We start from the raw sequence: 17410 nt of genomic DNA on the forward strand, positions 1-17410 counted from the left end.
ACAAATAGGGTGTACACATATTCCATGTGTTTATTGACATTACTTTGGGTTGTTAGTGCTTCTGTGAGTCTTATTTGCAGTTCATTTCATCTCTGAAAAAAATGCTGAATTTATGCAACTAATTTAGCAGCTAAAATACAAATCTGGGTTAGCTAGGGAGAGAAGCACATGGTGAGGGTTGTCATGGTCGACAGCAGAAACCAATGTGTAAAGGGAGACAAGATCACCTTTACTCTGTGTTTCTGTACGAGGGCAGTAGACTGCTGCTTATTGGTTGAGAGTGAGAACAGATGCGTTTGAACACATGCACAGCTTCCCTGGCACCTGAGGTCTAAGCCAAAGACAGACCCCCAATTCATTCATGTCTCTCTTAACATTGTCACCCTCCAACACTCAGTTAATTTCATTCATGTCTCTCTTAACCTTCAGTCACCCTCCAACACTCACAGTTCATTTCATTCATGCCTCTTAACCTTCAGTCACCCTCCAACACTGGCTGTTTATTTTTGTTATTTGGAAATGTGCTGCTGCTAGGAAGTATAGTTTATTGGTGAAACAGGTGAAACTATGCATAGGTAAAACAAATAAAAGGTTGAGGAGTCTAGACAGGGTGGGGGAAAAATGGCAAAAATGGCAAAATTGCAAGAATAAAAGTCAAATAAATGGGATATATTTGCTTTTAAGTCATCCATTTATTGCGGTTTCGTGAATACCTGCTCTGTGTGCAGAATGACATATACACACAGTAGTGTTGTAAATCTATTGGTTTCTAATGGTGAATTATCAATGCCGTACAGGAAAGGTCTGGGCTCATGCATTTCCTCACATGGTGCCAAGACACACAAGTAAGCAGATTGTTTTTATATGATTCTTATTGCGTTTGGCACGCATATATCCATAAATGTCAGTGCGCACACTTTTTTCATCCATCGTCTCCCGCTCTCTCTCGCACTCTCTCAAGCCTAGCTCACCATCACAAAAAAGGCCATGGAACACATTTAATGAGAAGTATTCCCTCCCATCTCATACTGTAGCCCTTTCATAACTCCAGTGATATGTTTTAGCCTGCTTCTTCCTGTTGGAATGGGTGAGGGAGAGAGTTATGTCCCATGTCAACACAGCTTAGAGACGTTCCCTGTCTCTCCGCCCACCCACACTCACAGTGCAAGTAATGTAGCCATGACAGAGAGCAGGGTTATTGCAGTCATACTGAATAGTAGCCTGGTCCCAGATCCGTTTGTGCTGTATCCAAATGTATCTATTTGTTTGGCAATGACAATAGGTGCTGACACAGCACAAACAATAGATCTAGACTAGAGAAAGAAGTGCATATATAGTGTAACAACAATAGAAACACAATGAGAATAGATGGAGATTCCTTGTCACTTTGAGCCTCTCCTAATAATATAAAATATTGTGTGAAACAAGGGTAAGAAAACTATTGCTCTTTTAATGTTAGTACCATGATGCCAAAGTCCACAAAAAAATGTGATGTTATTATCTCATAAACCTGAAAATCTCCTGCTGATGTACATGAATTCATATTTCCATTTGTTATGAAGGAGGATGCATAGTGAGTGTCAGGATAGGCATTTTTAAGAGTAAAAAAAATATATACATACAAATATAAGTCGATGCCTTGGCTGTCTGTACATTGTGTATTGCTGTTTATGTGAAGGAGATGTTATAGTTTATGACAGCGTTTCCCAAATTCGGTCCTCGGAACCCCAAGTGGAACACATTTAGTATTTTTCCTTAACACGACACTGATTCAAATTATCAAAGCTAGATAATTAGTTGATTATTTGAATCAGCTGAGTAGTGCTAGGACATAAAACAAAATGTGCACCCTTTGGGGTCATGAGGACAGAGTTTGGGAAACCCTGGTTTGTGATGTGAAGTTGGCAATTTAACACAAATTGTCAGTGACAGATAGGGTTTCATTGTTCTGTCTACATAGTTCATTCTGCTTATATAACATCCGCTTGTTAGCTAGAGAGATGACTCAGAGGAGCACAGATTATTGTCTCTGTCCTCTTTAAACAATTTCCAGACCAGGAGAATGTTGTTGCTTGTCCTCTGGGCTGTATTCTACTGACATCAGTAAATCATACAGAGCAGCCTAGAGCTTTAAGTCACATCTCATTACTTCATGGTAGTTGGTCACTTTGTTTCTCCTCAGTCAGAGAGAAAAAAAGGCCACAGTCCCCAGAAACAATCCAGACTACTACTTTTACTTCTGTTTGTCATAAGTCCTTGGCAGATCAGATAGATGGTTAAGTTTATTTAATCATTTCCCACCCCTCCTGGTTCTCTACTTGGACCGGTCCTGCCGTGCCCCGCACCACCAACACCCCCATGGGGAGGTGGTCAGTGGGCTGCTCCGTTGTAAGACTTGCCATACATAATGAAGTCTGTCTCTACTGGGTGGCTGGAGATGGGCTGCTTGTAGAGGGGGTTGGAGGCCTGGAGAGATGAAAGAGAGCGAGGGAGAGAGAAGTGGAGAGAGTAACAGAAAGTTTGAAAAATTGGACAGTTCAGCAACATGCACATGTTGAGGCAGGATGGACATTTAAGACAGTCTCAGAATTTTGGAACAGTCAGTGTTCCAAACAGTTCTTCCACTAACTGACAGCTATGTGGTCCAACATGAGGTCTGATGGTTCAACATATTGTTTTTGTTCCAGCAGATGCTTCAAGTTAGGCTCTTCACACTGATCACATTTACAGTGCCTTGCGAAAGTATTCGGCCCCCTTGAACTTTGGGACCTCTTGCCACATTTCAGGCTTCAAACAAAGATATAAAACTGTATTTTTTTGTGAGGAATCAACAACAAGTGGGACACAATCATGAAGTGGAACGACATTTATTGGATATTTCAAACTTTTTAACAAATCAAAAACTGAAAAATTGGGCGTGCAAAATTATTCAGCCCCCTTAAGTTAATACTTTGTAGCGCCACCTTTTGCTGCGATTACAGCTGTAAGTCACTTGGGGTATGTCTCTATCAGTTTTGCACATCGAGAGACTGAAATTTCTCCCATTCCTCCTTGCAAAACAGCTCGAGCTCAGTGAGGTTGGATGGAGAGCATTTGTGAACAGCAGTTTTCAGTTCTTTCCACAGATTCTCGATTGAATTCAGGTCTGGACTTTGACTTGGGCATTCTAACACCTGGATATGTTTATTTTTGAACCATTCCATTGTAGATTTTGCTTTATGTTTTGGATCATTGTCTTGTTGGAAGACAAATCTTCGTCCCAGTCTCAGGTCTTTTGCAGACTCCATCATATTTTCTTCCAGAATGGTCCTGTATTTGGCTCCATCCATCTTCCCATCAATTTTAACCATCTTCCCTGTCCCTGCTGAAGAAAAGCAGGCCCAAACCATGATGCTGCCACCACCATGTTTGACAGTGGGGATGGTGTGTTCATTGTGATGAGCTGTGTTGCTTTTACGCCAAACATAACGTTTTGCATTGTTGCCAAAAAGTTCAATTTTGGTTTCATCTGACCAGAGCACCTTCTTCCACATGTTTGGTGTGTCTCCCAGGTGGCTTGTGGCAAACTTTAAACAACACTTTTTATGGATATCTTTAAGAAATGGCTTTCTTCTTGCCACTTCCATAAAGGCCAGATTTGTGCAATATACGACTGATTGTTGTCCTATGGACAGAGTCTCCCACCTCAGCTGTAGATCTCTGCAGTTCATCCAGAGTGATCATGGGCCTCTTGGCTGCATCTCTGATCAGTCTTCTCCTTGTATGAGCTGAAAGTTTAGAGGGACGGCCAGGTCTTGGTAGATTTGCAGTGGTCTGATACTCCTTCCATTTCAATATTGTCGCTTGCACAGTGCTCCTTGGGATGTTTAAAGCTTGGGAAATCTTTTTGTATTCAAATCCGGCTTTAAACTTCTTCACAACAGTATCTCGGACCTGCCTGGTTTGTTCCTTGTTCGTCATGATGCTCTCTGCGCTTTTAACGGACCTCTGAGACTATCACAGTGCAGGTGCATTTATACGGAGACTTGATTACACACAGGTGGATTGTATTTATCATCATTAGTCATTTAGGTCAACATTGGATCATTCAGAGATCCTCACTGAACTTCTGGAGAGAGTTTGCTGCACTGAAAGTAAAGGGGGCTGAATAATTTTGCACGCCCAATTTTTCAGTTTTTGATTTGTTAAAAAAGTTTGAAATATCCAGTAAATGTTGTTCCACTTCATAATTGTGTCCCACTTGTTGTTGATTCTTCACAAAAAAATACAGTTTTATATCTTTATGTTTGAAGCCTGAAATGTGGCAAAAGGTCGCAAAGTTCAAGGGGGCCGAATACTTTCGCAAGGCACTGTAAGTGGTCATATAGAGCATATCATACAGACCTACCGCACAGAGCTTCGCAGCCAACTCCGAAGCTATGGTTGAAGACACGAACAAGTACAAGAATTCCCACTACGACCTCAGCAGAGCCATCAAACAGGCACAATGACAATATAGGATCAAGGTGGAATCCTATTACACCGGCTTCGATGCTCGACGCATGGGCTACAGTCCATAACAGATTACAAAAGGTGGATCTAGCCGTGATCTATCCAACAATGCCTCTCTACCAGAAAAAGACAATGCATTTTATGCACGCGTCAACAAAAACGCCACAAAGCCATGCACAAGGGCCCCCGCCGTCCCAGAGGACTTGGTGATCTCGCTCTCCAAGGCAGAAGTAAAGTTTTTAATCTGGTCAACACTTGCAAGGGGATGGGCCCAGACGGTATTCCAGGGTGCGTTCTCAGAGCATGTGCAGACCAGCTGGCAGGCATCTTCAATGTCATTTTCAACCTCTCCTTGTCACACTCTGTAATCCTCACGTCTAAAGCTGACCACCATCATTCCTGGTGGTTACTACCACCCTTTCCTGGTGCACTAACATCTGTAATCATGAAGTGCTTTGAAAGGCTGGTCATGGCACACAACACCATACCTTTATTTAACCAGGTAGGCCAGTTGAGAACACGTTCTCATTTACAACTGCGACCTGGCCAAGATAAAGCAAAGCAGTGCGACACAAACAGAGTTACACATGGAATAAACAAACATGCAATCAATAACACAATAGAAGAAAAAAAATCTATATACAGTATATGCAAATGACGTAAGGAGGTAAGGCAATAAATAGGCCATAGTGGAGAAGTAATTACAATTTAGCAAATTAACACTGGAGTGTTAGATGTGCAGATGATGATGGGCAAGTAGAAATACTGGTGTGCAAAAGAGCAAAGATTAAATAAAAAAAATATAGGGATGAGGTAGGTAGATTGGATGGGCTATTTACAGATGGGCTGTGTACAGATGCAGCGATCAGTAAGCTGCTCAGATAGCTGATGCTTAAAGTTAGTGAGGGAGATAAGTCTCCAACTTTAGCGATTTGTGTAATTCGTTCCAGTCATTGGCATCTACAGACGATGCAATCTCCACACTGCTCTCTCTCTCTCACCTGGAATACCTATATGAGAATGCTGTTCATCGACTACAGCTCAGCGTTCAACAACATGGTGGCCTCCAATCTCATCACCAAGTACGGGACCCTGGGACTGAACACCTGAATCCTGGAGTTCCTGATGGGACGCTCTCTGGTGGTGAAAGTAGGCAACAACATCCCTGCCACGCTGACCCTCAACATATGGGGGCCCCCTAGAGGTGTGTGCTTAAGCCCCTCCTGTACTCCAAGTTTAATCCCTATGTGGCCGTGCACGACTCCAACTCCATCAAGTTTGCTGACAACATGACAGTGGTAGGCCTGATCACCAACGTCAATGAGACAGCCGACAAGGAGGTGGTCAAAACTGGCAGTGTGGTGCCAGGACAACCATCGCTCTCTCAACATCAGCAAGACCAAGGAGCCGATTGGGGAAGACAGGAAACAGGGGGGCGGAGCACACCCCCCTCCACATCGACGGGGCCGTGGTGGAGAGGGTCAAGAGCTTGAAGTTCCTGGGTGTCCACATCACTGAGGACTTAAAATGGTCCTCTCATACCAGAACAGTCGTTAAATCAAATCAAATTTTATTTGTCACATACACATGGTTAGCAGATGTTAATGCGAGTGTAGCGAAATGCTTGTGCTTCTAGTTCCGACAATGCAGTAATAACCAACAAGTAATCTAACTAACAATTCCTAAACTACTGTCTTATACACAGTGTAAGGGGATAAAGAATATGTACATAAGGATATATGAATGAGTGATGGTACAGAGCAGCATAGGCAAGATACAGTAGATGGTATCGAGTACAGTATATACATATGAGATGAGTATGTAAACAAAGTGGCATAGTTAAAGTGGCTAGTGATACATGTACTACATAAGGATGCAGTTGATGATATAGAGTACAGTATATAGGTATGCATATGAGATGAATAATGTAGGGTAAGTAACATTGTATAAGGTAGCATTGTTTAAAGTGGCTAGTGATATATTTACATCATTTCCCATCAATTCCCATTATTAAAGTGGCTGGAGTTGAGTCAGTGTCAGTGTGTTGGCAGCAGCCACTCAATGTTAGTGGTGGCTGTTTAACAGTCTGATGGCCTTGAGATAGAAGCTGTTTTTCAGTCTCTCGGTCCCAGCTTTGATGCACCTGTACTGACCTCGCCTTCTGGATGATAGCGGGGTGAACAGGCAGTGGCTCGGGTGGTTGATGTCCTTGATGATCTTTATGGCCTTCCTGTAACATCGGGTGGTGTAGGTGTCCTGGAAGGCACATCAACGCCTCTTCTCGCTCAGAAGGCTGAAACGATTTGGCATGGCCTCCCAGATCCTCAGTCAATGTTACAGCTGCACCATTGAGAGCATCCTGACTGGTTGTGTCGCCAACTGGTATGGCAACGGTACCACCGCAAACGGAAGGCCCTACAGAGAGTTTTGCGGACGGCCAAGTGCATCACTGGGGGTGAGCTCCCAGCCATCCAGGACGTACATGCCAGGCGGTGTCTGACAAAGGTCCAAAAAATTGCCAAAGACTCCAGCTAGTGAGACATGAACTGTTCTCCATGCACCCGTCCGGCAGGCGGTACCAGTGCATCAAGGCTCAGATAAACAGACTCCTTAACAGCTTCTATCCCCTGACCACGAGACTGTCCCCACCACAATTACTGCTCTCCCTCTCCCACAGACTATCCACACTAACTCTATGCACATCCACAGGACCCTACCCACTCAGACACGACCTACCTTGCTGCTAAATTATTGATTTGATTTATTACTCCATTACACTGCTGTCCATTGATTATTGATTGCCATTAGTATGTATATATTTATCCTGCTACTGGTCACTTTTCAGCCCTGTTTCCATGTACAGTGTATATCCTACTACATGGGTACCTGACATGGTCTGAAAGCGAGGGTGAATAACATTTTTTGAATTAAACATTTTAAATGTAAAATGCTTACTTTTTTCCAACAATTTCCTACAGTTTCTTCACAGGCGGAATACATATTTATGAACAGGATACAACTATTTTTCTTAGATTGTGCTACAAATAATGAAATTGAACACAGAATGAACAGAAGGCCAGAAAAGAAAGTGCACATTTATCTATATTCCATCAGTGCGCAACAATGCCTAATTAATCATAACCATTACAGAGAACAAATCCTAATTGCCCCATACATACATACAGTCAATAAAAAAACAAGTGCCATTTAAGTTTGATTTATTGAAACCGTAATACCAACTGGTTATATTATATTGTGGAACACAATCTTCAAAAAGATAGTAATCTCAGCAGTGGCACTTGCTTGCAGAAGCCTATGGCTGTGCAATAGAACAGCATTGTTTTGTTAATTTAGCAGACAAGACAATCTTATTTCCCAAGCCCTTATCACAGACAAGACACCTATTTTGTAGTAAAAAAACATGTAATATAACAGAATACATTTCCAAATGAAAAAAAAGTTACCAGTGCTAAGTGATGTGCATATCCTGTCTTGAACAGTTATTCTCAGTGGTCATTTGAAATGGGGGTCAATTTGGCGAGTTGAAAGACAATTGTTTCAGGGTTACAAACCAAAATCTGTCTTCTTTTCGATAGACAGACGTTCAATTTAGTTTATTCTGCCTATTCTTTGGAATTTTCTAAAAAAAAGGTTAATTCCACATTGAACACTGCATGGTGATGAATTACAGCCACATCTTTTTGTTGAGTAGGCTTAAGGATTCTGATGAAAATATGCTCTGTCTGCATCGAACTAACGTTAATCCATATTTTCAGTGTGGAAGCAAAGCATATTCCACCATATAGTTTTACAGTATTTGAAAAAAAAATGAATCTCTGGTTAAAGATAGTTTTGAGTCCGTCGAGATGTTATTTTAATGAACCTTTATTTAACTAGGGAAGTCAGTTAAGAACAAATTCTTATTAAAGAAGGCTTAACACGGCCAACGCTGGTCGGAGTCAAACGAGACTCATGCGCATCTCTACCTCCGACAGAATTTTTTAGTTTGAAGCGCTGTCAGTTTCAGCAATTTGATTTGAATAAAATTGGATTTGACCATTAAAGTGTTTAAAACTTGTCCAGCAGAATACATATCTGATGCAACAAGGGTAAAAACTGCTTATTTGGTCAATATTACTTACCAAGCAAAGCAGAGCTGTTTTATCGACATAAAAATATCCTATGCTTTTTCTATTTTGCGCATAGGCACATACGCTACATTGTAACTTTTTTATTTAACTGGCCAAGTCAGTTAAGAACAATATATTATTCACAATGAAGTCCTAGTAACTACCTGGTTCAGGGGCAGAAGGACAGATTTTTACCTCGTCAGCTCAGGAATTTAAACTAGCAACCTTTTGTTTACAGACCCAACGCTCTAACCACTAGGCTTCCTGCACCCGCATATGGGGTTCAACCAGGACTGTTACATTTGTAACTGAATGAAGACATTTAAACAATGGAATTTAACCTATTGTTAGGAAAAAAAGATGGGATAAAATGTAGAATGAATCATATAATATTAGGCCTATGTGCTCAATGGGATTAAGATCCGGGCTCTTTGCTGGCCATGGCAGAACACTGACATTCCTGTCTTGCAGGAAATCACGCACAGAACGAGCAGTATGGCTGGTGGCATTGTCATGCTGGAGGGATGTCAGGATGAGCCTGCAAGAAGGGTACCACATGAGGGGGGAGGATGTCTTCCCTGTAACGCACAGCGTTGAGCTTGCCTGCAATGACAACAAGCTCAGTCCGATGATGCTGTGACACACCGCCCAACACCATGATGGGCCCTCCACCTCCAAATTGATCCCGCTCCAGAGTACAAGCCTCAGTGTAACGCTCACTCCTTCACCATCACCCCTAGTGAGACAAAACCGCGACTCGTCAGTGAAGAGCACTTTTTGCCAGTCCTGCCTGGTCCAGCAATGGTGGGTTTGTGCCAATAGGTGACGTCGTTTCTTACAACAGGCCTACAAGCACTCAGTCCAGCCTCTCTCAGCCTATTGCGGATAGTATGAGCACTGATGGAGGGATTGTGTTCCTGGTGTAACTCGGGCAGTTGTTGCCATTCTGTACCTGTCCCACAGGTGTGATGTTCAAATGTACCGATCCTGTGCAGGTGTTGTTACACATGGTCTGTCACTGTGAGGACAATCAGCTGTCTGTCCTGTCTCCCTGTAGCGCTGTCTTAGGCCTCTCACAGTAGGGACATTGCAAATGATTTCCCTGGCCACATTTACATCATGCCTCCTTGCAGCATTCCTAAGGCACATTCACGCAGATGAGCAGGGATCCTGGGCATATTTCTTTTGGTGTTTTTCAGCGTCAGTAGAAAGGCCTCTTTAGTGTCCTATGTTTTCAGAACTGTGACCTTAATTGCCTAGCGTCTCTACGCTGTTAGTGTCTTAACGACCGTTCCACAGGTGTATGTTCTTAATTGTTTATGGTTTATTGAACAAGCATGGGAAACATGCTAGTATAAAACCTTTACAATGAAGATCTGTGAAGTTATTTAGATTTTTACAAATTATCTTTGAAAACAGGGTCCTGAAAAAGGGACTGAGTTTATATTATTAGTATTACTACATTGTTGGGAAATAGCTCTCAAGGTAAGAATATCACTGTACTGTTTTACACCCGTTGTATCTTGTGCACGTGGGGATTAAAACTTTGAAATACATCTTTGTTCCTTCCCCAGTTCACACATATGGCTTCAGTGTTATGATACATGGAAACTGTTCCAAAAGGACATTAGATGTATACCACAATGAGATGAAAGACAACAATACATTCCACAACTTGGCATTTCAAATGGAATGTGCTTATATCCTATCCTTCGCAGACATGCAAGACTAATCACTTATATAGGCCTACTCTTGTCCCAAAACAGGCATCACAGCAATTCACACAGCCTTTCATTTGATAGATGGTGTAATAGTCCTCATTGACTCCCATGTCAAATGTGGCTCAGTCACATATGAATTCAACCTGTTTATATGTGCAGTGCCTTCTGAAAATATTCATACCCCTCCTTGACTTATTCCATATTTTGTTGTGTTACAGCCTGAATTCAAAATGGTGCATTTTCTCACCCATTTATCTACACAATACCCCCTAACGACAATGTGAAAACATGCTTTTAGATTTTTGTTGACAATTTACTGAAAATGAAATACAGATATATTTAATTCACATCAGTATTCACACCCCTGAATCAATGATGGTAAAACCACACTATGCAGTGATTACAGCTGTGAGTCTGAGTAAGTCTCGAGCTTTGCACACCAGGATTGTACAATATTTGCCCATTATTCCTTTTCAAATTCTTCAAGCTCTGTTAAGTTGGTTGTTGATCATTGCTAGACACCCATTTTCAAGTCTTGTCATAGATTTAAGCTGATTTAAGTCAAAACTGGTGCTAGGCCACTCAGGAACATTCAATGTCGTCTTGGTAAGAAACACCAGTGTATATTTGGCCTTGTGTTTTAGGTTACTGTCCTGCTGAAAAGGTGAATTAATCTCCCAGTGTCTGGTGGAAAGCAGAGTGAACCAGGTTTTCCTCTGGAATTTTGCCTGTGCTTAGATCTATTTAGTTTATTTTTTATCCCTGCCCCCACAAAAAAACTCCTAGTCCTTGCTGATGACAAGCAAACCCATAACATGATGCAGCCACCACCATGCTTGAAAATATGGTTATGGAAAATATGGTTCTCCGTGATGTGTTGGATTTTCCATAAAAAAAACACTTTGCATTCAGGACATGAAGTTAATTTCTATGCAGCATTACTTTAGTGCCTTATTGCAAACAGAATGCATATTTTGGAATATTTTCATTATGTACATGCATCCTTTTCACTCTTGCCATTTAGGTTAGTTTTGTGGAGTAACTACAATCACTACCATTAAACTCTTGAACTGTTTTAAAGTCACAATTGGCCTCCGGCAATGGAGTTAGGAAGGACGCCTGTATCTTTGTAGTGAATGGGTGTATTGATACACCATCCAAAGTGTAATTAATAATGCTCAAAGGGATAGTCAAGGTCTGCTTTCTTTTTTGCAAGGCATTGGAAAACACTCCCTGGTCTTTGTGGTTTAATTCTGTTTGAAATTCACTGTTTGACTGAGGGACCTTACAGATAATTATATGTGTGGGGTAGAGAGATGAGGTAGTCATATTTTTATTTATTTAAACACTATTAATGCACAAAGAGTTCATGCAACGTATGTGACTTGTGAAGCACATTTTTACTCCTGAACTTATTTAGGCTTGCCATAACAAAAGGGGTTGAATACTACTGACTCAACACATCTCTGCTTTTCATTTTTTATTCATTCGTAAACATTTCGAAAAACATAATTCCACTTTGACAGTGTGTAGGCCAGTGACATCAAAAAGATTTATATTCAGGCTGTAACAACAAAATGTTGAAAAAGTCAACTTTCTGAAGGCACTGTAAATCACTGTTATAAATAGGACAGTCATCCTCCTCACCATCTCGTAACGTGCGCGGCAGCGTGCGCTCTGGAAGCGGGCAAACTCCCGTCGGTCGTGCACGGTGATGACCAGCTTCCAGATGGCGAGCAGCACAATGCCCACCAGCAGGATACTGCCCACCACCGCCAGGAGGACCGTCATGGCATCCGGCGCTGCGCCACACTCTGGAGACGGGAGGGGAGACAAACAAAGATTATTAAAAAGCAGATGTACATAGGAACTAAGAAAATACACAAAGAGAAATAAAGAGAAATATATAAAGAGAAATATATAAAGAGAAATATATAAAGAGTAATATACACTGAACAAAAATATAAACACCATGGTCAAAGTGTTGGTCCCATGTTTCTTGAGTTGAAATAAAAGATCACAGAAACTTTCCATACGCACAAAAGGCTTATTTCTCTCACATGTTGTGCACAAATTGTTTACATCTCCGTTAGTAAGCATTTCTCCTTTGCCAAGATAATCCAAGATTTTAAGGGGGGGAGGCAATTGGCAGGAATGGCCACCAGAGCTGTTTCCATAGAATAGAATGTTAATTTCTCTACCATTAGCCGCCATAAGAGTGGTCTATGGTAGAGGTGGGGTTATGGTATGCGCCGGCATAAGGTACGGACAACGAACACAATTGCATTTCATCGATGGCAATTTGAATGCAGTTACTGTGACGAGATCCTGAGGCCCGTTGCCATGCCATTCATCCACGTTTCAGCATGATAATGCACAGCCCCATGGAACTGTACACAATTCCTGGAAGCCGAAAATGTCCCAGTTCTTGAATGAACTGAATACTCACTAGACATGTCACCCATTGAGCATGTTTGGGATACTCTGGATCCACAGGCCACAATCAACAGCCTCTATGCTAAGGAGATGTGTTGCGCGGCATAAGGCAAATGGTGGTCATACCAGATACTGACTGGTTCTCTGATACACGCCCCTACCGTTTTTTGTTTTTTTAAAGGTATCTGTGAAAAACAGATGCATATCTGTATTCCCAGTCATAAGAAATCCATACATTCCTAGACAGTCCTAGTTAATTAATTAATTTAAATTGACTGATTTCCTTATATAAACTAACTCCGTAAAACCTATAAAATTGTTGCGTTTATATTTTTGTTCAGTGTGTGTGTGTGTGTGTGTGTGCATATATATATATACACACATACAGTGGGGCAAAAAAGTATTTAGATTTTATTTCTCATTTTGTCTGTCATAGTTGAAGTGTACCTATGATGAAAATTACAGGCCTCTCTTTTTAAGTGGGAGAACTTGCACAATTGGTGACATATACATATATATATATACACACACACACACACACACACACACACACACACACACACACACACACACACACACACACACACACACACACACACACACACACACACACACACACACCTCAAAAAAAATAAAGGGAACACTTAAACAACAATGTCATACAGGCACGTGGAGGCCACACACACTACTGAGCCTCATTTTGACTTGTTTTAAGGACATTACATCAAAGTTGGATCAGCCTGTAGTGTGGTTTTCCACTTTAATTTTGAGTGTGACTCCAAATCCAGACCTCCATGGGTTGATAAATTTGATTTCCATTGATAATTTGTGTGATTTTTGTTGTCAGCACATTCAACTATGTAAAGAAAAAAGTATTTAATAAGAATATTTCATTCATTCAGATCTAGGATGTGTTATTTTAGTGTTCCCTTTATTTTTTGAGCAGTGTATATAAGAGAGAGAGATAGATAGGATTATAGACAAAGGGAGATGCAAGAAAGAAAGAGTCAAACAATCATACAGAATAGCTGTTAAAAAAAACAGGCCTCGTTTACACAAAAACATTTAAATCTAATATCATAACCCAATTGTCCAATAGAGTGCATGTCCAAAATAGACCTAGACACTCTACAGATACTAACAGACAGACATGGTATTCACTATTTCATACTACAACACATGACCTTCTCTGTTATTGTTTAATCCTCCATGTCTTTGAATGTGAAGAGAAGCAGCTGGCTGATATGTTATGTCCATGTTTTCTGTAGCAGTACTGACCTGGCTCTTTGAGCGCGGTGAGGACTGACATGCCGTTGGCGTGTTCAGAGTACATGAACTTCATCACACACTCGTTCTCCGTCTTGTACAAGCAAAGGACAGCGTTTGGGTCTTCCGTTTCTATAAGAGGACAACAAAAGAGAGGGGCACTGCTGAGACACAAGCGAGAAAAAAGCTGGCGAAACTTACTGAGAGAAGAAACAAAAGACAAAAGAAAGAAAACAAGAGCATGGTGAGAGCTCCAACAACACAACAATGTGGGAAAATGTATCAAGATGCATTGCTTTATTGTGAAATCACTCTTGGACAAGTGAATGTTCACATTCCACTGTAAGGACAGAGCCATTTGCTTTGCTTTTTTGTCCTTGTTTTTGTGAACTCTATCATTCAAATATTCTAAATGCCTTGTGGACTGAGGAATTAGACTAGCTCTAACCCCTCCGACGTCTTCCATCTCCCCTCGATTCCCTCCAGCCTCCTCTCCCCTCTCTGCTTTCGGCGGGAGAGAAGTTTCTGGAATGTACATTCAGAGTCTATTAGGGGAGGTCAGATGGTTGGAATAGCACAGGGAGAGAACGCAGTGAACAGAGCAGATCTAGGACAGTGAGGGCATAGCGACAGTGAGGGGAGAACCTTAAAGATATAACAATCTCTTTAAATCCAGAGCCCATGTTGAGTCTGAAACAGCACCTTATTGCCATCTCAGCATCACAATGTCCCCACAAGCAACATTAACATATTAAAACATTCCTAGTTAACTATCTCCCGAAATGCAAAACGCTGAAGGGATCCAGACAGACCAAAACCTGGGACTGTCTATGTTCCACTTAAGACCTGTGCGTTTTAAAAGACAGCACGTGATGACACTTTAGAGTTATGGGTGCAGGTAGAGTTACATGTTTGTTTAGAGGGTGGGGTAGATGGGGAGTAGGCATCATGTTTTAATGGGGCTGCGTGTCTTTGAACCAAATGATGGGTTTGGCTGCATGGCGCTGCCCGTTATTATAAGCTGCTACCCGGAGGACAGAACAGAAGATGTCCGTCCGCTCTGCCACTAGAGACCCAGACTGACACTCGCCAGAAAATAACAGACACCCACTCTTGAGTGGAGAGGGTATATTTATTTTCATAAATAATTACAGATGAGGCATATGGGCGTGTGTGTGGGTTGGAGAAGCGTGCGTTACGTTGGTCTGAGCTAACCCGTCAGAGCAGCTGGGTGAGTAATTACAGATGAGGCATATGGGCGTGTGTGTGGGTTGGAGAAGCGTGCGTTACGTTGGTCTGAGCTAACCCGTCAGAGCAGCTGGGTGAGTAATTACAGATGAGGCATGTGTGTGTGGGTTGGAGAAGCGTGCGTTACCTTGGTCTGAGCTAACCCGTCAGAGCAGCTGGGTGAGTAATTACAGATGAGGCATATGGGCGTGTGTGTGGGTTGGAGAAGCGTGCGTTACGTTGGTCTGAGCTAACCCGTCAGAGCAGCTGGGTGAGTAATTACAGATGAGGCATATGGGCGTGTGTGTGGGTTGGAGAAGCGTGCGTTACGTTGGTCTGAGCTAACCCGTCAGAGCAGCTGGGTGAGTAATTACAGATGAGGCATATGGGCGTGTGTGTGGGTTGGAGAAGCGTGCGTTACGTTGGTCTGAGCTAACCCGTCAGAGCAGCTGGGTGATGTCACATTAGCTAAAACAGCTCAAACGATACGTATGCCGTGTTTTGGCAAGTCTGTGCTCAATAAGAGTGGGAGAGAGATAATAAACTAGAACAAGGGAAGACGTCTGTAGTGCATCAACAACAAACTGCTGCAGCCGCTAATCACAGATCTCTCTCTCTCTCTCTCTCTCTCTCTCTCTCTCTCTCTCTCTCTCCTGGCCAGCTGATGTTAGAGAGGGGAACCACAGTCAGTCAGTGTTTTGTTTACTCACTAAGCGTTTCCACAGTGATGATCTCGTCCTTGCATAGCCGCTGGCATGTCTGGTTGTCGGACAGTCTTCCGGAGTCGAAAAGCCGGCACTCGATGCATTCCCTGGAGTGGAGATAGAGAGAGATGACAGAGCGACAAGAGAGGCCGTGCGTGGCATAATTACATATGTGGCGTGTTTACAGGAGCAGAGGTGACCATGCCAAGGGTTTAAGATCAGTTTATGGTCAAGGGTCACACCCAAAATGTTCACCTTTTACCTCTGAAATGAGAGCCATGTGTGAGTATAGGAGCATGCTGGGAGAGTACAACTGTGACTGACAGCAACACATTCCCTGGGATGGCCTGCTGATACACTCTGTTCCTGATATAGGATGAGTGATTCGAGTGAGGAGTTTGAGTCGTAAACCTTTTGCTTTTTCGGGGGACACCAATGGAATGGGAGCCATCTTAACATCTTTCTGAATCATAGTCCACAGTCGCTGAGACACGCTAGTCTGGCATCCCATTGTGATATAGCTGTGTGGCTCTGAGACTACCACCCATGGGGGGCGTGCAGCCCAAAAGCGCACATCCTCACAATTCCCAACCAAAGCATCTCCGGTATGCCTCTCCTATTAATTTAAAAGAGTTGCATGAGCTGATAATTATAAAAGGACGGAAAGCCAATGGGTCTAATATTCCTGGAACACTGCTGTGCATCCGCGGACACGTTTTGTACTCTGATAGACCCTTTACAGAAATAAATCCTTTTTGTACCTTAATGCATGGTAATGGCTGATATGCGTCTCACCATGATAGGTCAAACCACAGCTTCAGGTGCACATTAGAAACCCCTGGACACTTAGGACATGGTTGACCCTCCTCTCCTTCCCTACTCTTCTTCTTGCCTTCCCTCTTTCCCTCCACACATCCCTTCCTCTCTGTCCCGTACCTTTTGGTGCCACAGGCATCGGGGCAGGTGGGGCATTTCTCACAGGTGTCCCCGAAGGCCCCTGGTTCTGTACACTGGCAGTGCCCGCACACACAGCTGCCTCGCCCACTACAGATCTTCCCGTCATCAGACACACAGGAAGACGTGTCCGTGGAGCAGTTACAGTTGTCTCCGATGTAGCCCGCATGGCACTTACACTCCCCACAGTGGCACTCTCCGTGACCTGAGAAGAGAGGAGGTATGGAGGGGGAGACTATGAGGACAGTCCTCACAGACACAGTGTCAAGTGGTATTAAACACAGGTCCATATGGTAGAGCCAAGGAGCAATATGCAGTTGATACATACATTTGGTCTTATAAATGCATGATCTGTACCTATTGATTCTTGAAGAATATAACTATAAATGCTTAGTTCAACTGTCGAACACTGTCAGAACACAAAATATAAAACTTGTTTGTATCCAATGTTGGTAAACAAAGTAAATGTAAAACACTGTAT

General features: G+C 42.5%; 1 protein-coding gene across 1 annotated transcript in view; it reads right to left on the reverse strand.

Moving 5' to 3' along the window:
* Nucleotides 1-672: 672 nt before the first annotated feature.
* LOC135519325 (integrin beta-5-like) overlaps nt 673-17410 on the reverse strand; it is an 85103-nt gene continuing 68365 nt past the window's right edge. The window contains exons 11-15 of the mRNA XM_064944495.1: nt 16912-17134; nt 15982-16082; nt 14057-14176; nt 11990-12156; nt 673-2466 (exon numbers count right to left, since the gene is read on the reverse strand). Coding sequence (XP_064800567.1) covers nt 2371-2466; nt 11990-12156; nt 14057-14176; nt 15982-16082; nt 16912-17134 — 707 coding nt within the window. The 3' untranslated portion in view covers nt 673-2370. The remainder of the gene's footprint in view (nt 2467-11989; nt 12157-14056; nt 14177-15981; nt 16083-16911; nt 17135-17410) is intronic.

The sequence above is a fragment of the Oncorhynchus masou genome, chromosome 29 (genome assembly GCF_036934945.1).
Source record: "Oncorhynchus masou masou isolate Uvic2021 chromosome 29, UVic_Omas_1.1, whole genome shotgun sequence".
Taxonomy (NCBI): Eukaryota; Metazoa; Chordata; class Actinopteri; order Salmoniformes; family Salmonidae; genus Oncorhynchus; species Oncorhynchus masou.